The sequence below is a fragment of the Tasmannia lanceolata genome, unplaced genomic scaffold, assembly GCF_043159265.1.
Source record: "Tasmannia lanceolata isolate RefF3 unplaced genomic scaffold, GAP_Taslan_0.1 ptg000008l, whole genome shotgun sequence".
Taxonomy (NCBI): Eukaryota; Viridiplantae; Streptophyta; class Magnoliopsida; order Canellales; family Winteraceae; genus Tasmannia; species Tasmannia lanceolata.
In genome coordinates this window covers 20,372,697-20,394,524 of record NW_027518685.1, presented here as the reverse complement: position 1 = coordinate 20,394,524, position 21,828 = coordinate 20,372,697, and the positions used below count along the sequence as shown (strand labels likewise).

General features: G+C 38.9%; 2 protein-coding genes, 1 long non-coding RNA gene and 2 other non-coding genes across 5 annotated transcripts; 2 read left to right on the top strand and 3 right to left on the bottom strand.

Moving 5' to 3' along the window:
• Positions 1-2: 2 nt before the first annotated feature.
• LOC143885689 (small nucleolar RNA Z122) lies at positions 3-95 on the bottom strand. The gene has a single exon (XR_013253553.1). It is a non-coding gene; the product is annotated as a small nucleolar RNA Z122 (small nucleolar RNA).
• Positions 8-3,625, bottom strand: LOC143884740 (TPRXL). Its single transcript, XM_077388493.1, has one exon. The coding sequence runs from the start codon at positions 3,427-3,429 to the stop codon at positions 2,263-2,265; it is 1,167 nt and encodes a 388-aa protein (XP_077244608.1). The 5' UTR covers positions 3,430-3,625; the 3' UTR covers positions 8-2,262.
• On the bottom strand, positions 1,431-1,521 carry LOC143885687 (small nucleolar RNA Z122). Its single transcript, XR_013253552.1, has one exon. It is a non-coding gene; the product is annotated as a small nucleolar RNA Z122 (small nucleolar RNA).
• Positions 3,626-17,586: 13,961 nt separating the features above from the next.
• Positions 17,587-18,177, top strand: LOC143882798 (glucan endo-1,3-beta-glucosidase, acidic-like). The gene has a single exon (XM_077386212.1). It carries the CDS (start codon positions 17,587-17,589, stop codon positions 18,175-18,177), a length of 591 nt encoding a protein of 196 aa, XP_077242327.1.
• A 1,319-nt stretch (positions 18,178-19,496) lies between these two features.
• LOC143883397 (uncharacterized) lies at positions 19,497-21,635 on the top strand. Its single transcript, XR_013252375.1, has 3 exons — positions 19,497-19,832; positions 20,004-20,116; positions 21,326-21,635. It is a non-coding gene; the product is annotated as an uncharacterized LOC143883397 (long non-coding RNA).
• Positions 21,636-21,828: the final 193 nt, after the last annotated feature.

The following is a 21,828-nucleotide window of genomic DNA, read 5'->3' as shown; positions in this document are numbered from 1 at the left end:
GCTTGGGATTCAGACTGACGTGCAAATTTATTCAGCAGATCACAATCAAGTGCCTTTGATAAGCTAGCTGTTAGTGTCTCTCATCATTTCCCCAAATCTCTTAAAAATAGGCTTAAATGTAAATTAGAAACTGAGAAACTAAAACCCTAAATCAAGTAACTTAGACAAAAAATAATCTGATTTAAAAGAACCACTACAAAGTTCAGTCAGAAAATCAAATCCCACAAACACCAGCCCCATGTTAGGAATGATGAGTGGCAGGATGAATTTTGAATGGCCAAGGCATTCACAAGCCTGATCCTGCCACACAAACATCTCCTCCTCCAAGTTCCAAATCCCAACCCTTGCCATAACCAAGGTTTTAAATTTCGGTTTCAGAACGGACCCCACCGAATTCCAAAATTTCGGCTGAAACTTTGGAATGTTCCTTTTTTTTTTTTAAAGAATTTCGGCTGAAATTTGGAATTTCGCCGAATTTCGATTTCAGTCTCCACCGAAATTTAAAACCATGGCCATAACCTCCCTTCCAACTTTAACAAGTATAATCGACTTCAATGAGAATCCGAAGACCCTTATTTCTTGCATGAATTATGTAAGCTGAGAATTCAAAACATGAAGATTTTATAGCATTATCAAAGGAAATTTTGTGTATTATTTTTGAATGTTAATATCCACCGTAATCACATGGATTAGACATGCAAAAATAAAGGCGCTCCCGTTGGTTGTAAATCCCCAAAGTGCATTAAACGCACTACGTGATTTAAGAGCAATGGGGGCGCCCTTCTGCATAGAACTCCTCAAAAGATAATAGGCAACAAGGGAAAACAAATAAAAATCAAGCTTGTAAAACTCCATAGAAAGGTAAGAGTTAGAAAACTCTCCTAGGGGTTCGTCTATGAGAAATCAATACAAGTATAAACAATGAAACTATTAAATACTATGAAATAATATAATGTCAGCTACACAAGTCATTTTGGCTCTTCCCACCCTAGAAGGAAGAGAGAAAGAGGAAAGACAGCTTAAACATTGCTTTAGCTTATGATAATGTTGAGTACTCTGAAGATGGAATCTCATCAGAACTCGACCGTCTATAAGCATCTTGCTTTCACCACTGCCCTCCTACATACCAGACGACAGCAACTGACTAAAAATATGTATAAAATAATCCAGACTCAGAATCTTCTCCCTCCGAAAACAAAAAAGTAAAAATGGAAAAAAAAAAAAAAGAAGGAAGAGACGAAAGTTCCTTGACTCTAGCGTCATTCAGAGTCGCAGTAAATCCGTGAATATATATAATATATTTATTCGCATCTTGGTTTTTGAATTTCATGACAGAACGGATAAAACCCACCTGCGCATTTTAGCAATGGAAATGTTTCAAAATCTATCATGCGCCAATGGCGCAAAAAACATAGGAAGAAAAAAAGAGCTTGGGAATCAGACTGACGTGCAAATTTATTCAGCAGATCACAATCAAGTGTGCCTTTGATAAGCTGTTACTATCTCTCATCATTTCCCCAAAACTCTTGAAAGTAGGCCCAAAATGTAAATTAGAAACTAAGAAACTAAAACCCAAGTTCAATCAGAAAATCTAATCCTACAAACACCGGGGCCCATGTTAGGAAAATCAGGTATATGAAAACTGACATGCAAACGCCTATGTTGTGCAAATTTATTCAGCAGATCCCAATCAAGTGCCTTTGATAAGCTGTTAGTATCTCTCATCATTTTCCCAAAACTCTTGAAAGTAGGCCCAAAATGTTAATTAGAAACAAAGAAACTAAAAACCCAAGATCCAGTAGCTGCTATAAACAATAATCTGATTTAATAGAACTGCTACTAAGTTCAATCAGAAAATTAATCCCACAAACACTGGCCCATGTTAGAAAAAATCAGGTATATGAAAACTAACATGCACATGTGAGTTACAGATCATTTTATTCTACAGAGCACAAAGGGAAGAGCAGAATGAAGAAAATATGGGCCAATGAAACTGGTCAATTTCTCTCATAAGTTCAAGTAAAAAAAGAGATATACGAGCAAAAAAAAACAACAACAACAACAACAACAAAAAACCCAGAAGATCCATACACCAGAATAACCCCCAATTTTCCAGATCGATCAGAAAACAAAAGAAAACAAAAACCCAGATTAGTGAAATGAAAAAACCGATTATATACATCTAAAGATGTAAGCAAATAAACCCCACAATGAAAATTAAGGAAACATAAAAAGTCAATAGAAAATTTACCAAACCCAGCCTTAAATTCGATCATTACGGTTTCTGCCATTGTTGCTTCTCACAGCTTCTTTCTTTTGAGGCGAAAATAGCTGACCAAGTCCAAAAACAGATCCGGATTTTGAAGATCCTCTAAGAGAACAAACGGGAACATTCAAAACAGGTGTAATCCTAACATTAGCAGAATAAGATCTCTCCACTCCCCTAATCTTATGCCTAGGACCTCCATTAAAGCTGCTCGGACTGCTTGAGCTCCTCTCTAAGCTCTGAAAAACGATTTTCCCGGAAGAATTCATTCTCGGACTGTCAACAGACACGCCTCTGGCAGGAATCGCGTTGGAATCCGGAGCTCGGCGAATCGGACTCCGGCCAATCCTCACCGTCGGATGATCTGGAATCGGCCTAGGGTTTTCTGCCGTTGTCCGAGGCTTTGAAACCCTAACCCTAGGTGGATTTTTGTTGAGAGATAGTGGATTTGAACTAGGTTTGTCTGAATCGAGAGAAAGGCGAGGGAGATCTTCATGATCAGGACCGGATGAAGATGAGGAGGAGAGCGATAGCCGATAAGAGATCGATACGGATTCCGAATCGGACTCTCTGAGCAAAGGGAGACTCAGTGACGAATCGATCCGAGAAGAATTTGCGTTTCTGTGAAGAAAGTGCTTCAGAGACTTAGGGTTAGGGTTTTTCGAAGGCAATGAAGAGGTTTTCTGAATATCCGGCTTAGGGTTTTGAACCCTTTTCAAGCCAAGAAGCTCCCTCCATCTACTCGAACAACGAGGCGCCTTTGGAGAGAACACATAAGGATCCGAACCTAAAATCTCCGCCCTTCTCCGCAACTTCAGAGCATCAGGAGAACGGATCTGTGGATTCGAGATCGGATCCGAAATCTGACGAACAGTGTTAAGCTGCAAAGGAACGAGCTTACCGTCGTAGAAAAGCTCATCGGCTGGTAGCATAGTTACCGGATCTTCGAGTCGGAACTCGAAATCGCCTAAATCCATGGCTGAAGCCTCAAGATCTGGTTTTACAGGCAAGCTCAGAGCTTCTTTCGCCGGTAATGGTGATTTTTCTCCGGCGATCATTGTTCCATCATCGACGAAATCTCGACTGAAAGAGATTCTAGGGCTAAGCCAGCCGTAGAAATTCTCCGATGACATTCCGATGTTGTTTACACAAGCAGAAGCCATTATTTCTCATGAAAAGTGAATAAGAAAACCACAAAAAAAAACGCCGATTATGAATCGGAATAGATTATCAAAGAACCAGATATAGCCGGAAAATATCCACGTGGAAGAACGGCGAGATCCAGGGAGAGAGAGGGTATTTGTTCCCGCTCCTAAGAACGTTATTATAGGGTTTTGGAAGCGTTACCAAATTGTAGGTCTTGGCCCTACGCGTAGATATTTAAGCATTTTCGTAACCCAAAATCTAAAAGTTGGGGGAATAAGAAAACGACACCTTTAAGCTTATGTGGCAGTAATTTGCCACGTAGATTTTGGCTTTGTTGGGAGATGATAAATCCGCACCCACTTTAGGATAATTCGCGCTCCTTTAACATGATGAATTAGCGTCAAAAGGCGAAAAAAATGGAGGTTATGTATGTGGCAGACTTCTGACGCTTTTTGATGTCAATTCACTTCACGGGGTGCGGATTATCGTACAGGGGGATGCGAATTCATCATTCCCCTGGTTTTTTTTTATTTTTGTTTTTTTGTCCTGAAGGAATGAATGGCTTACGGCGTTTTAACGGATCTCTAAACTGTCACAGTCCATGCGGAGGAAGCAGCCACGAAAGCTTTCAAGTTTGTAAAATGACGAAACTAGCCTTAATTTCCAAATATTGGTGAGCGACAAAGACGTTTCGCTGTTAGCGTTGGCTAAAACGTCATGGAAATCCTTTCCTTCATCTCTTTCTATTTGTATTTTTGTCCGAATATTTGATAGGTTATGTCTCTTTCCATAAAGTTATAAATAGCATGGCTAATTAAAATCAGTTGGGGGTCTGTTTTGAATAAATCTTTTAGCCAAAACAGTAGATATTGGCACCTCCATGTTTAATAATTGCAAAAACTCAGCTTGTATTCTCTTTTTTAATGATGTTCGGAATGCTTTTTGAGAACTGTAATAACTTTTGGCAGCTGTTTAAATAATAAAAGACAAGATGAGTTAGTACAATTGTCAAAATCTGGTAGTGTCAATATCACTAGCCATAGGAAAATCGTGTTATTACCGGAGAGAAATATAAAGGATGAGAGGGGTTGTGACTTGTGAATGGCGAGCGGTAAACGAAAGCCGTGCACCATCGTGTGTGTGTGTTCATGTGTGTGTGTGTGTGAGAGAGAGTAGATTATGAAAATTTTATGATGTAATTTGTAGCTGGTGATTTTTTATGTTGATAGAGCAAAGGTGCTTCTGCGAAGGAGGGTAGCAAGATCCAATAAATAAATTAATTAATTAAGGAAATGTTATTAGCGCTACTGTATTTTGATGATCGCACTCCTCACTTTATTAAAAGTATGGTATGGCCCGCACCATACGATGATACAAACCGTCCATTAGATGGGGAACACCCTAATAGATTGTGCCCCAAAAATCATTTCCATAGGTTGATCCTAACCATCCGATCTATAGAGGGTTAGGATCATTCAGTACCTATACAGATTGGAGGGTTAGGATCAACCTAAGGAAATGATTTTATGGACACAACCTATTTAGGGTGTGCCGCATCTAATGGATGGTTTGGATCACCCTGTGGTGCATGCCATACCTTACTTTTAATAAAGTGAGGAGTGCAATCATCAGAATACAATAGTGCTCATAACATTTCCCAAAATTAATGATCCAGAATGGGGTTTGGATCTTCGGTACTCTAAGTGGCCATGATACCACTTGATCTAAAATTGAAGTTGGATCGAATCCAATTAGCAATGTGCGGAAATCCCATCATCCAACAACAGCTACAATCGGTCCGTCCATCATCCACACACAAATACAGAGATCTTGGTAATATGGATCTGCTCTCTACTATTACCTACTCTCTTATTAAATCTTCAAGTAAAAAAGCACTGCACACAAGTGAAATCTGGACGTTCGTTGCTGCCCAGCATTTCAATCAATATATAAAGAAGAGAAGACAAACTCCTTATACCAATCTCCTTCTAATTTAATTAACAGCTAGCCTATCTAACATTTTTCCTAATGACACAAGAAAACTAAAAAAAATAACTTATCCAAAGTGGCATCTATTTAGGAAAGTATCCATGGTCGGGATTCTTTCCATGCTAGTTAAGGTTACCCCGTGAGATAATGTTGATCGCATTCTCTTAATTAAGTGGCTTTACCAACACTAGTGAGGCAACCCGTGCGATGCAGGTGGTGAATGTAATTTTAGATGTTAAAGAATCAAAAGAAAATTAAAGTTTTGTATAAAACAGAACTGTATATATCCTATTTAAAGTTGAAAAACATAGGTGGGTAATGAACATAAAAGAAAGAATGCAAATTCCAAGCTTCTACCCATTGTATGTCTCTTGTTCCTAGCTGTGTATTTCACCTTGCAAATTCCAAGCTTCTACCCATAGTATGTTTCTTGTTCCTAGCTGTGTATTTCACCTTTTTTTATAAATGACACCACTTATTTAAACACTCTTACTCGCTGTTAATATCAGTTCGAGAAGGAAAATAATATTTCTACAAGTGTATTATAATATATGGGAAAAGGGAATCTAATAGTTTGCACAGGGAGCTTACCTATGCAAACTCTCCAAAAATACGGTACAGCCAACACCATAGGATGATCCAAACCATCCATTTGGATCGCCGCAACGTAATTAGGTTGTGCCTCAAAAATAAAAAATCGTTTCCATAGGATGATTCTAACCCTAGCCTCTGATCTATCTGTTTTTTATGACTACTCTTTTTGAGATTTTATATGATGTGTGGCCGTGTAAATTTGTATTTTCAAAAAAGTAAGGTACCGCACATACCGTAGGATGATCCAAACCGTCCATTTTATGGGCCACAACGTAATTAGGTTGTGCCTCAAAAAAACATTTCCATAGGATTATCCCAACTCTCCCATCTATAGAGTTTCCATAATGTGCAATCCCTCTATAGATCTCTATAGACCAGAGGGATAGGATCATCATATGGAAATGATTTTTGGGCAACCACCTACTCACACAGTGGTGATCCAAATGGAAGGTTTGGATCATCCAATGATATTGGCCGCACCGTATTTTTGGGGAGTTTTCATAAATAAGCTTCATATGCAAACTCTTAGATTCCCAACCAACTCGTATAAATTAAATGAATAAGACAAATTCCTAGCCCGTGTGACAAAATCTGATCCCATGTGGTTGCACTCTCATGCAACAGCTGTTCCGAGAAATGTCTTCTGCAATTATGGTCCTTAGGAAATCCGTTAGTGCCTGTCTGTTTGAGATTGTGACAACAGATTGTAAGCCCAAAAGGACTCAAAATTAAACTTACATTTGAGTCTGATAATAGGTTTGGGGCTCACAATCTCAAAGATACAGGGCTTTATATTAGTGCTTATGCCTGATTCATTTTAGATTAATTATGAGAGCCGAGTTCAAAACCTATATATCATTATCTATGTAAGTTTTTCCCTCGCCCCGTGCGTTTTGCAACTAGTTATAATAGATATATAGATAGATCCCCGTAGGTAGATGAAACTTCATCATCTCATTCTCTTAAATGACTTTACCAACTTCCCTCGGCGGATGAAACGTCTAGGTGATTTTGTGGCAAAAAAGACACATGCAATCGTACCCTCTTCCCTTTGGGTGATTTTGATTTTGCTCCTGCAAAATCGACAATCAAGATGGGCCAAGTTGTTGGCCCCGCCTCTATATGTCCACCAAGCTTGACTCAGCCTGGGTCAACTCTTTCAATTCAAATGGTGCTCAACTCGGCTCTGCAATATATCCAATTGTTGATATTTATTCAAATGTTGATCTCTTATATTCATCGAACTCATGATTCGTAGATTATCGACACCGACCAAATAAGGAATAGATCACCCGATCATTCTCGCTGACCTCAGGAATTTACAACATGATAATACACACAACATATTAAATTCTTCTAGTTTTTTATGTTATTTGGGTTTAATTTATGGGAATAAGGGGGGTGTGTAAGTAATGCAAGGGGTGAAAATATCATCTCCCTAATTTATGTACCTAAATCAACACAACAATTGAAGAAGGTTGTAAAATGGGTGCCCGACCGTCAAAACAACAAGATTATTCGAATAATTTCGTTGTTTAGCTTCACTTTCTCGATTAAATGATATAATAACGTTGTCTGTCGTCCTCTTCCCTCGTTTCAAATCGGAGGGTTGTCATGTTTACTTGCATGTGTTTCGTAGCCTATCCAACATTTTGTTTTTTCCCACCTGTCACAAATTTGACGCATTCGCCCTGGATTTGACAGCTCTGATGTTGACGATTCCTCGAAATCGACGCCCTAAGAACGTGATATAAAAGGCTCCCCCCAAACATACTCCCACATCGTTATCTCCTGCTGATTGATTTCAGCCGTCCATAATTCTGACACGTGGCGTTGATCTTCACCGTCCGAGATAGTAAAACGGAGCAGCAGCAGGTACGAGCGAGGATCGAGGTTTTCTCGTCTGTAACGAGAAGGACAAATGGATATAGATAGAACAGAAAAATTACGGAAATTGGTGAAATGACTTTGATATCCTCGTGGGATGGCTGAGGACAGGCTGGGAATACTAAGGAAAGCTGCCGACATTGCCCAACCCTTCATGGCAAAGTAATGATGGGAAAACATTAAACGCCAAAAAGGGTATGGTCGTCAACTCGTCATCAGATCTCTAGCTTCGAAATCCGGATCCTCAAGTGTGAAATGACCAAACAAGCCCTATTGTATTACAATTTGTTTCGTGGTTACTGATATTGGTACTCCCTATTTTGATAATTGCAATAACTCATCTTGTCTTTTTAGTTTTTAAACATCTTGTTACATCTACCAAATGGCTCTCGGAAGCTGATTTTTCAAAAAATGAAAAAGACAATATGAGTTTGTGCAATTACTAAACATGGTAGTGCTAATATCATGAACCCTTCTATATGGGTTTTGTTATCAGGTGCATTGGAAATGTAAATCTACACATTATCTGATGAAAAAGACTCTAAAGCCATGTAAAATTCTTAGGGCTCATTTGGATACCTCATATTTTGTATTTGGATTTGGAATTAAGTTTTGAATACAAATTGACTAGATCCGCCGGCTCATGCCGAGGGAGACACAGAGGGAAGGGGGGTACTTCCTACAAGAGGGGAGAGGTTGAGGAGGGGGTAGAAGGAAACTTCCAGATCTATGATTTTTCAATTACTTATTTCCATAGCATATTTGGAAATTTGATTTTTTTAATTTTCAGTCGCTGATTTGGAAATCCAAGGATCCGATCCGAATCCAAATCACAACACAGAAATGGCTACAAATGTGAGAAATCCGAATCAAAATCTTCCCGGCATCGAAACCGGTCCTTAATCCCTACGTAATTGTATTGTAGATTTACATTTTCAATGCACTGGGGGCACTCTTTAACAAAACCCTTTTTGTATTATAGCCTTTATAACTTGTTATTATGCAGAAGAAAAAGAAAAAGAAAAAGAAAACGACGTGTAATGTTTTTCTTTAATTAGGGGTAATTTTGTCATTTAGCGGTAAAGCTGGGATTTGAGTCAGCACTCTTTGGCGTTGAAAGGAGAGTAGGGGACAGGGAAAGAACATCTGTCCGATAACTGCTAGCCGTATGATTAGTCAAGGGTTTGGATTAGAGGTGGAGGATTTATTTTGACCATGTTTCGATCATTGCGCAAACCCAACTCGTCTTTTAGTATATAAACAGCTGTCCAAAAGCATTGCAATTCCCAAAAAAGCACCCATAAGTTTGTAAATTTGAAAGGACAGGATGAGTTAGTACAATTATCAAAACATGGTGGGACCAACATCAGTTGCCATTATTTTTTATGCGTGGGACCCACGTCGACCATTTTGGGATGAGTTCCGGCGCGCTTCCGCGCTACTGAATTATTTATCGGAAATCTTTATCGGGTGGGCCCTATTAAACTTAAAGTGGAAGATTTGTTTTCAACCTTTGATTTTATCTTACGAAATGACTAAAACACCACCCTCTCATTACTCAACTCAAATCTAGAGAAGTACGAAATCAAAGTGGGAAGTGACCTTGTTTTACAATCGGCTACGAAATCAAAGGAGGTGTGAATTGGGGAAAGAGTAGAAAGGGAAGGATATATTTAGAATTCTACCACAAACAAGCAGTAGTTCATGTCTTTATCTTAAAGTGGGTTAGTAAAAGTGATGACCACCTCTCCTCAAGTGGGTTTTTGTAGACAAAGTCATCAGGTGGGTGGGCCTCCTATGAATGCCCACTTATTTTGCATGTTTTTCTAGATGCAATAAGTGAAGACTATTACTATTTTACTCCCTATCTTTTTGACCTTCTAAAGGCCTGTCTTCGGTCTTCCTACTTTTTTCATGGAAACTTTAGCCTAACCAACAATGAAAGGTGAATATATGCTACCCTCTCTCAAGATTGTGGATGTCTTCACTCTTCATCATATTGTCTTCGCAACAACACGCCAACTTTACACTTATGAATGGAGATGGTAATGCTTCTCTTAAAAGTAGCAACGATAAGTGATAGTCTAATAGCTTTGTTGTTGCTATCATTTCTTGAGACTTTAGAGGAGCTAGTAAAAAAGAAATGAGTAGCAGATCTTCTAATCCAAGTTATATTCCACATGGGTCTTTTTCTTCCCTTTTACTGAAAGAAAAATTCTCGTGATCAAAAGGACAGAGTGGGCCCTGTTGTAGATGGGCAAGTTCCCGAGGCAATTCTAACCTTTTGATTTGCGGCTTATCAATGGATTGTTGATCGTAAAAAGACTGATACACATTCAATAGGAAAATCTCCATAAATTAGAGGCTGTTTCTCGCCGTCTCGACCAAGTACATATCCCGAAATCAGCACATTCACTTCTTTTTTCTTTTTCTTTTTTTTTTTTTTTTTTTTTGGGGGGGGGGGGAGGGGGAATGACTGAGATTAAAAACATGGTTCTCGATCAGACTAAAAGTGAACAGGCTGATGATCTCTAGCAGCAAACTTAATCGTAGCAGAGGTGAAACAATCTCTTAGTTCATTGGGAAAATCCCCTAGTCAATGAGATCGTTAGTGGTGAATATAGGTAAATCCCATTGTTGCATCTACAGTCGGAGCTCTTATATTTTATATCTCCGGTGGCATCATTTTATATAAAATATTTGGGAATATTAAGTATTAGAAAATAAGTCTCTCTCCTCTGCCCTCAAAGCTAGAAGAATCATGCTAGAAGATGATGGAAAGAGCAACTCGACTCCCCAGGTAGCCTGTAATATGAAATTCTATACGAATAAGGAAGCAGGAAGTTACAGTTAATTCACCTCAATACTCATGCCAGTGACAATGGCGAAGGCTTAGGAGGTCATCTGCATTCAACCAGGCTTGGATATATGATAATGATAATGATGATAAAAACTAAAACTATTTCTAACCATACAAACCCCATTCAAAAGGCCAATATATCACCTTCTCCTGTGTTGTGTCCACGTACAGTATTGTAAATTTTATATACTCTGAACAACATTTTCTAAGATAATACTCTCTTATATCTTATATCACTATGGTGTGCCTACATATAGTACTGTGAATTTTATTTAATTCTCTAAGAAGATGATTTCTCATATCGTATATTACTAGATTTTTCTATCAAGTATTAGAAATGAGAGATTATAAATTACCAACGTAGGAATAATGTCGGTTCTTGATCGGAGTATCGGAGAACTTCAACCATATTTGATTATGAAGCTAGTTAGGCATGACTCTACTGTAGCGTATGCGAGAGTTCATATTCTTAGATCTCATGTGGGCAACCATTGATCTTTGATCAACAGATTGAAAAGTGAGATTAAATGTTGAATTACCGGATTGCCCATTAACGAAATAATCAATAGTGTATAAGGGTGATTAGTGCATCTTAAGTATCCTAGTTAGATATGGATGTTGTAGTATAGCCCTAAGTTTGACTACATCAGGATTAATACTTAATTACATTGATCTAGATAAGATCAGATAAAATAATTAAAGATCTGTTATGAGTAGAATACCAACAATTGATTTTCTATAAATAAGGGCCGCTGTTATCTACTTGATCACCAGAAGATCTATTCCATCCGAGATCTGATAATCTATAGAGACAATAGATGATCGAATCTAGAACGATCGTCTGCCATGGTTGATTGAAATATATTTCTAATCTTTTCTGTATTCTTGATTAATTGCACGAGTAAATTAGAATTGCATGATTAAATTAGAGTATGTGATATAGTTTTTATTAGATCTGTTGTATATGGCATTTTAGATCTTCAAACAATGAATTTTAGAAGTTGATTGAATGCCAACTCGTGTCTTTTGTAAGCATGTAATTGCAGACAAGTGCAGAATGCTGCTAAAAGGGGTGCTTTTAAAAAATAAACCAATCCTGCTTCGATTATGTGGAGAGATGTGTATAGTTCCACTCCCCATGCCCTCAAGGGTTTTTACTAATGCCCATAAGAAACCCAACAATTACTACTTCAATTATTTTAATTCAAAGTTTACATAAAATACACTAAGAATACTATACATTTAATTACAAAAATCTGAACTTGCATATGCTTCAAGTGAATGGAAATTCCCCTCTTCAAGTCTTCGATCAGTATGCGTGGAGGACTCTTCTTCCACTTTCTTTAGATATAGGTGCATCTGTTGTACAAGACAAAAGGTAGGGTGCCTATATCATTTTTTTAAAGAATTTAGGGGATCTTTTTTGACGTTATTTTAAAGCTTTCCAAAGGTCTTGTAAAAGAAGAGTATCCTATTTATAGACCATGGCTAGGATTTTAATGGGCAACATTAGAATTTCCACGTGTTAGTCTTTGATTGCTCTAAAAGATGGGTATTTTTAGACCAGGCAAAATGGCACCCGTACCCGCGGGTACACCCGGCCAGTAGCAAAATTTGCAGGTGCGGGTACCAATTTTGTTACCCGTCAAAAAATAACCGCACCCGGCCTGTACCCGTGACAAGCGGGTGGGTCTGGGTCGGGCCCTAGTGCCCGCATGTTACCCGTCAAAGTTCACATGTACATGCATATGTACTTACACATGCTCGTACACTGTTAAGAATAGACTAATAAGGCTGTGTAGTACTTCTTAGTTTGTGGAATTGTGTGGCTTACAGTTTCCAAACTTTCTCAAAGCGTAACTCTGGACACTGAATATAGACGTATTTTTTGTGGTTAATTAGTTAAGACTTGATTATTTGTGTCTTACATGTGGGATTGGTCTCTTGTTACCTGTTTGCTAGCAACAGTTGCAAGGTGCTATTCGGTTATAAGTTAAACCCGTGTAGCGTGAGGGGTTACATGTGGGATTGGACTCTTGTTTTGTAAAATTCAATGTGTAAGAAGAAGCTAAGGGGTGGTAAACTTCCAATGTAAATATGAGATGCTACTATTAAGTGTTTGTATGACATGGGTTTGTAATACAATAGAAAATGGGATTACGAGTACAATCTCTGCCGTTGATTTTCAATGGTACAAAATGGTTTTTTTTTAAAAAAAAAAAATTTAAAAATGTATTTGCTGGGTTACCCTGCGCGGGTTGGGTCTGGGTTAATGAAAAGCCAACCCGTAGAACTGCGGGTATTTTTTACCCGTACCCATACCCGCACGGGTTACCCGTTTGCCAGGTCTAGATATTTTGATAAATCCACATGAACAAATCATAGCCCTCATAGCCATCGATAAAAACCTTGACAATGATTATGATTCAGTATGTAATTCCAATGTGCCAATTTATTCATTTGGAGGTCATTTAGTCATTTCAATTGAATTAACCTTACACATTGATCAAGGATGAGGATATCTCCATGTAATTAGGACTAATTTTAGCTCAATTCACCCTAAATCATTTTTTAAACTAGTATTTTTTGTGCAAAATGATAGGCAAAGTGGGAAATTGATGGATATCACCCTCTCATTAGCTGATTTTGATGAAATAAAGTGTCATTTTTATTTGAGCGATCGGATCAAGGTGGTGTTGTAAAGTTGCCTTGTTTCCCACAGCTTGTGGTGGACAAGGTTATAAATTTCGACTGAAATCTAAAATTTCAGGCTTCGGTGGATACAGAAATCGAAATCGGTAAAACCTGAAATAGTAGTTTATTTCTGCCGAAATTTTGAAATTTCGACCGAAAATTTCATATGATATTTAAGGGATTTCATCCAAAAATCTCAATTCATGATAATTATTTAATATTATCCCAAAATTTTGGTTTCAATGAGGACTGAAACGCATTCAGAAACTGAAATTTTAAACCATGGTGGTGGAAAGCAAAATTAGGAAAGAGCTCAATGCATAGACACGAGGGAAGCTCTGACATCAAGTGATGAAGGTAGCATTGTAGCAGAAGTTAAACTAAAAGGGAAGTGAAAATTATGAAAAAAGGGCATTTGGAATTGTGGAAAAGGGCACGCACAAATTGTAAGACGGTATATGAAAATTGTGAGAGAGGGTGAAAATTGGTCGTTACAATGTATATAGAAGGAGAATTTTAGTCATTCAAATGAAGTAAAAGAGCGGCAATAAGGGGCAGTTTATGGATGGAAGTTATATGGAATAGGTGGTGTTGTGCCTAAAATCGGTTAACAGATACGGCAGTGACGTAAGAGCTGAGCTGGAGGACTCGAGGAGCCGAAGTGAAGGAAATGAGTCCTGCGGAACTGTGTTCTACACAGAAGCAAACGAGGTCAGAATGACCAACCCGGAGTATTACTCTGGACAGGCACTTCGACACTCAAGTCAGTATGAGCAGGAGTGCAGAGCTAGTTTAAGAGTGGTGGGTGAGAAATTATTACCCTTGTTTATGAGCTTTGGAAGCCCTTCTATAGAAGGAAGCCTGGGGTAGTTGGGGAGTTATTACTCCAGGACAGGTGTCAGCCAGCTATAGGTTCAAGCTCACCTACTCAACTGTAATTACCAAACTACCCCTACTGACGTGGGATCTGTGGTGGGCCACACTTGGGCCACGTGTCGACAGCTAATAGGCTGCTGTTTTTATACCCCATCAAGTGGTGATTTTGGGTGGTGTTATAGAAGGTGGTCCTTGGGTAGTGTCATAGTGTCAAAAATTAGTTAGGTGATTAAAGAGAAGCAAGAATTAGGATTGGGTTAAGTGTGAATCATTTAAGAGTTGGAAGGAATTTTGGAAGGAATTTAGGTGAAGTAAGTTAATGGTGAATCAGTTAGATATGCGAGAAATAGCAATAAGAGTCCCTATTTTTTTTGTTCATGAGCAAAAGTAGCTTGATTATATGGTAATTCTCATGTGTTGAATTCATTTACAGCTATACAACAGTAAGTGAGCTCCATATTCTTGTTTTTTTAAATTTAATTCTGGAGGCAAATTCATGGAAAATTGGTCGAATGGGAATAAAACGAAGTAAATTTGAGTTGTCCGGTCGCTTACTAAAATTTCATCATGGACAGAAAGTAAGATTTAAGGAAATGGGTGGATCTCTTTCCCTCAAAATTCTCAGGCAGACATAAAAGAAAAGAAACCTATAAAAACATTTCGTGCTCGGTGTTGCATTGGAAGTTCACTAAAATGTGTTAAAGTATAAAAGATTAAATAATGCCTTCTCCAACAGATTAAGCTTTTGGAGTGATTGGTCGTTTCACATGGTATCAGAGCAATTGCCCTTGCCCTGGGTTCAAATCTCCTTGATGTCAAAATCCACATATAATAGCAAACCCAAAAAGAGGGGCCACATGTGCCACATGTCGGCCAACCCTAAAAGGAGAGGCCGTACGTGAGGAGCAGTGTTAAAATATAATAAATTGAATGACACCTTCTCCAACTGCTTAAGCTTTTGAGAGTAATTGTTTGTTTCACAAAATGATCTTTTAGGAAGTGAAACAAAATGTGTCACAAGTTTCTGTATATAATATCAACATGTTTATTTACTGCAGCCTAGATGGTTTGTTTGTAAATTTTCAAAGCATTCTCAGGCTATCCTGTTGTTGTGGAATGGAACTCCATTGGCAGGAGTTCAGTTGCTTGTATAATTTTTGTAAAATAGAGATTTTCTATTAATCTGTGTTAATTACAATTAACAATAGCTGGTGCTTAAATAAGCACTTGGAGATAAACATGAGAGATAAAGATAAGAAGATCATCCTAATCTAAACCAACTTCCCTAATCTGCCACATCCTAATCTAAACCAACTTCCACCAAGATCATAAACGGTCAGATCTTATCATGATATGATTTGACAAATCTCAACAATTTTCGAATCTTTTGTAGAAATTAGAAGCCACTGTGAGGCAGTGGTTTTGTTAAAGACTACTAGCCCGTGCCGAATTTAGTACGCAAGTGGTCTTGATTTTGTAGCAAATGGAAGATGCTGGAACTTGACATTTCAATGGTGATTTTTTATTAGAAGGTGTTTCAATGAATGTCTTTGAAGGAAGCATTTCAGCTTTGGATTCTCCTTGTGTGAGGTTTCTTGTAGGGTGTTTTTTTCATTTGAGCTCAGTCGTTGTTGCATGTTTAGCAAAGTTTTTCCTCTTGTGAATAAAGCTCGTTAAGCATTGGATTTAAGCCTAAATTTGTAGAGAGAACTGAGTGCAAGGACTTTAAGAACCGGGTTTTCCTTTCTGTTGTAATTGGAAGTTCACCTAATGCTTTGAATAGGAAAATGTGTCCGTCTTCTAGTGCTGATTGGTATTAATTCAGGAGTTCTTAGTTTCTTACAGCCTCCTGAATTCAAATTGTGTTGCAAGGATTCTTGCCTTTAAGACAATTCTGTCATGAATTCTTGAGGTTTATGGTGCTTGGAAACTATTCTGAGATATTCAACCTTCAAGCCTTTGCTATGAAACTATTTGCATGATCATTGACAGCGATTCCACATCCTTATTGTTAGTCTGATAAGAGGATTGAATTGTGCTGGAATTCTTACCCATCAATTTCAATTTGTACCCAAGAGCATTGTTAAGAAAGTATTTGGGACTTGGAGTTCCTTATTTGCTTCTCTGCATTTTAATGAACACATCAAAACGAGAAGGCCAAACAGAGGAGCAGAAACTAGGCCAATTAAAGGCAGAATTCATCTCAGTCCTGTACATATTTCCTGTTTATGTTGCTGTAGCTACAAGACCAACCCTTGGGATATTTTGGAATGTTTGGCAAGGATTCACCAAGACCAATATAAGTGGACTGTTATTGGACATTTTTTGCATCATTAAAGATCAAGTTTCAACAAGGATGTTACAAGTTCCACAGTTATAAAGGACTGCCATATTGAGCAATTTTCTTGGCAACTATTCACAGTTTAGACCAATTAAATAAAGACAGGCTGCAAGTACATCCTGTTGTGACAAGTTATTTGCACGACTTATGGAAGGTCAGAAAAAGCTGCATGCTGAAATACAAAGCTTTTGTTGAAGACAAGAATGGTATGATTTAAGGCACAACCAGCCTCGGACTGGCTATGCGAAGGATGAATATGAGCATGACTTGACACATAGAGCAGCCACAAGACACTCTTCGTGGTTGCATGGTAATAGGCAGATGGAGATCCCTGAGTTCCATTGGGAATGGAAGACGAGGAGATCTTTGACCAGATGAGCATCGTTGAGGAGGCTTTCTGAGTCCAGAGAGTTCATCCAGATCCTCAGTTACCTTTGGCCACTTCCAGATTTTGAGGTGAGACTCGTACTATTAGTACAAGGGATCGAAGCGCAGTTGAATGCCATGGAAGAAATATAATAATAATAATAATAAATTTAACTTCCCTTATTCGAAATCCAGGATCCATGGTTACTAGATTTTCCTTTGTGATCAAAAGAAAAAAAAAACAATAGAGATGGATAAATATACCAAAATGATTACCCGATTGATAATCTTTGTTTGATCTACTCCTCGCTTGGCTTTGAATCTTCTCAAGAAGCAAACGCCTCAGAAGTCGGAGTGATGGCCCTCTTCGATTGCTTGGACTACGGAGTATTAGAGAAGAACTCTTCTTCTCAAAGTGTTGGAGGAAGAAGAAAGAAATTCTCTGAGGAGAGAGAGAGAGAGAGAGAGAGAGAGAGAGAGAGAGAGAGAGAGAGAGAAACTTGGGGAAGGGAAAAAGCCTGGAAAAAAACACGCCCAACCTACCTTTGCCATTCTCTTTTGATATATATGGAGAATGAGTTTGGCGTCATCAAGGTGTCGACAACCATCGGCACATCCAATCTCGAAGACTACAACCGTACCAACCCCCCCTACACTTGTTTCTTTGCGGAAAGCAACAAGGGAAACCTATCGCCGATCCTTGAATTCCTTTCCTCCAATGACACCCTGCTCTTTGTTAACATTTTAACCTACTTGGTGCATCTCCAAAACCCTAACAATCCTCCTCTCTCCCATTACCTCTTCCCCGCCACAAGCAGTCTTACAATTGACGGCAACTACGAGTACAAATATGTGCTTGATTCCGTGATGGATGGGTTCTATTATGCCATGGAAGCATTCGATGTGCGTGATGTGAAGCTTATCATTGCGACAACTGAATGGCCTCGCAGCGGAGGAACCAATGCAATGGTCCCTAATGCCCAGACATACAACTCAAATCTTGTTAAACATGTGCGGAGAGGGATTCCCAAGTGGCCGAGATGTCTTGAGACCTACATTCTCAGCATGTACGACGAGAACCTTAAGCCTAGGAATGCATATGATAAAAGCTACGGAGTCCTCGGCAGAGATGAGAATCCTCTGTACACCTGCCCTTAGACAGTGTGAAGCTTTGCCTTTATCATTCACCAGAGATCAACTTAAGGAAATAATAGAAAGAGTGAGGGTATAAAAAATATGTACAAAATGGGAATTACTAGCGTTCATCGCAAAAAGCTTTTCGCAGTTGGTGTGTTGCATGTCAGATCAGCCACCTCTTAACCTTTTGCAATGGACGCTAGCAAATCCCGTACAAAATATTAACTTCCACTAACACAACTTAGGGATTTGCTAGCGTCCATCGCAGAAGGCATTTCACGAATGGGCCGTTCCATGTGAGAGCAGCCACCTCATGAATGAAGACAATATCTGCCGAAAAGTGAGCCTGGCTGCTTTCACATGCAATGGCCCATCCGACTGCGAGGGACTTGCTAGTGTCAATCGCAGATCGCAGAAGGCATTTCACGAATGGGCCGTTGCATGTGAGAGCAGCCACCTCACGAATGAAGACAAAATCTGCTGAAAAGTGAGTCTGTGTGGCTGCTCTCACATGCAAAGGCCCATCACATGCAAAGGCCCATCTCCAAAATGCTTTATGCGATGGTCACTAGCAAATCCCCTTTTTCAATGTACTAACTACTATTTATAGCATAAATATAGGGAGATGATATTTTCGCCCCCCACCCCACCCCCGCGGGTCTCTTTAGGATTATGCGCCCCGTGGTCACGTGAATTGTGGCAGACTTTAACGTTTTTTGACGGCAAATCATGTGACACGGGGGGCGCATAATCCTACAGTGGGGTGAAAAAATCATTGCCCTAAATATGAAGGGAAATGTTATCAGCACTACTGTATTTTGATAAGGGCACTCCTCATTTTATTAAAAGTAAGGTATTGCCTGCACCATAGGATGATCCAAACCGTCCCATTGGATGGGCCACAGCCTAAATAGGTTGTGCCCCAAAAATCATTTCCATAAGCTGATCGTATCCCTCCAATCTAAATGTTAGAGGGTTGATCCTAACCCTCTATAGATCGAGGGCGAAATTATTTATGAGGGACAAACTATTAAGACTATGGCCCTTCTAATGGAAGGTTTGGATCATGCTACGGTGCAGGCCGTACTATACTTTTAATAAAGTGAGAGTGCCCTCATCAAAATACAGTAGTGCTGATAACATTTCCCAATATAAAACCTTTAATAAGTTTTCAAACTTCAACGATTCTTAAAACCCGGGTCCAACCCAGACGACAATCTCGGCTTAGTGGGCACGTGTCAAGCCCACGCCAATTCCCTGGAACAAAACTTGGCGCCGGACTGGTCCCGAGGAAGTTCCTCCAACCCCTCTAATAACAGGAGTGGTGGAAATATCAAATCCACGCCTACGGTTTTACTTTTAGAAGGAATTGATATTTCCACACCCCCAGTATTACGCTATTATCAAGGGTCTGGAGGAAAACTCCTCCAGACCGATGGAGCCAAGTTTTATTCAATTCGCTGTTGGATTGCTGACTCCCACTCTCCTTTCCCATTTTCAAGTCCCTTTTTCTTTGTTTCTTTCTTCTTCCTCTTTCCCTCATTCTATTATTACATCGTCATAATCTGAACTCTGAAGAAAAGCAAAAGAGAAAACTAATGTCTAATAGAAAGACACCTCCAACAGTACCTGAACCAGGAAAAGTAACCCAAAACATCTCACAAGATCCAGCAGAGGTACTTATGCCATTTCTTCGAAATCCTTAAACAAGGGTAATTTAGTCATTTTTATTTCCTGAACAGAGCTCAGTTCTGGAAATGTTTTCCATAAATTAATATGACTTGTTTAATTTAGATATCTATCAATTTTATATAATTGTTAATTATTATTTTATGTGTTTTTTTCAGCTACTGGGTCGGGTCAGCCATGATGAGCTTTGTGATAGCATGCATGTGAAAATCATGACCGATGGTGCTGATGCAGAGGATGGACTTTTCTCTATTTCTGAACAGGGGTTGAGGTCCCAGAGCAACCCACTTGAGGATTTTGCATCTCATGACATTGCGTAAAATTTCTGGAATTTTCGGTGAATGTAAGCCAAGGTGATTGGATTGGAATGCGGTGACGTACAATCCAAAAGACAGTTTTGCCCTTAATTGCATATAAAGCACATATTCTTCTCCTTTTCTCATCTTTGCAATTCCAAAGACGAGGACAAGGAGGATGAAAAGAAAAAGGAAAAAGATGAGGAAAAGGAAGAAAAGAAGAAGAATCGACGCTGAAACAAATGGATGGTGCGGGAAAAATGGAAAAGAATAGTAAGAACGAGGACACAGATGAATGACGCTTGAAAAAATGGAACATGCCTAGAATCGACCAAACTCGAGGTCATCTTACTCTGACTCAAGGTCATCTCGGGCTCGTCTTGGTCTAATTCGGGTTCCTTTCCAGAACAACATTGAGTTTGACCAAAACGACCTTGAGTTTGACTGGAATGACCCTGAGTCAGACCGAGGTGACCTGAGTCAAACCGAGATGACCTTGAGCTGAGCCAAGATGATCCCGAGTCATACCGAGATGAGCAATGACTCAAAGTCAGACTAAGATGACCCCGAGTCAGATCAAGATGAGCGATGACCACAAGTCAGACCGTGATGACCTGAATCCAACCAAGATGATCCCAAGTCGATTCTTGTTCTTTTTTTTCCATTCTTCTTCTTCGTCTTCTTTTCCATTTTTTAGGTGCCTTCCATTTTTTCCGACATCAATTCTTCGTTTTTTTCCTCCTTCCTCTCTCTTCACATTTTTTCAAAACCTTTCATTTTTCTGGTGCCGATTCCTCTTTTTCCTTCTTCCTCATGCCCTCCGTCTTCTTTCTCTTTTTTTTCTTCTTCTTCATCTTCTTCTTCTTCCTTTTCTTTGAGTTGTAGAGATGAAAAGGCTGAAAAAAATGAGAGATAGAGATGAAGATGAGGTTTTTCTGTGCTTTATTTCACTCAAGGGCTAAACTGTCTTTTCGATTGCACGGCGCCACAATCCAACCACCTTGATTTTCGGTGCCATTCACCGATAATTGCAGAATTCTTACTCAATTTTAGTCTTTTATCCTTTCATTAATGAATAACAAGTGTATTAATATGAGCAGTTTTATTTGCCTGTGAACCTACTTAGCTTGAATAATAGCTTAATCTCATTTCTCGGTTTTGATTAAGAAATGATGGGAACTCAGGTTTAAATTCGCTAAATTAGAGGTCAGCCGACAGCAACATTTCAAGTGAGATTTGAAGGAGGCAAATGTGGAGTGGAAGGGGGTGAATTTATCCACGCCCTATGATCAGCAGAGCATTGGATTCGACTGGGCATGTTTCTGTTTTCTCCTTGATACCTGACAGGCTAGAGAAACCAACCACTTGTGTATTAAAAAAATCAGGGAGCAGGACACCAAAGATCTTGCTGGTTTTCAGGGAAATGCCATCAGATTAAAGTATATTATTTTAATACCAATTAAGAAGAAAATAATTATTCCACAATAAAGTGATTTGTATTATCTTGATTGTGATGTTTTTGTCCCTTTATGTACAGATTTCAAACACTTTAGAATGAAGAAATCAAACTTTCTTATCTTTTAATAAAATTCCAAACATATCCATATCCATGCCATGAGTCATGGACTCATGGGCAGCAAACCAGAGTCACAGTAAAAAAACAGTCACAAATATTTACCCAACCACT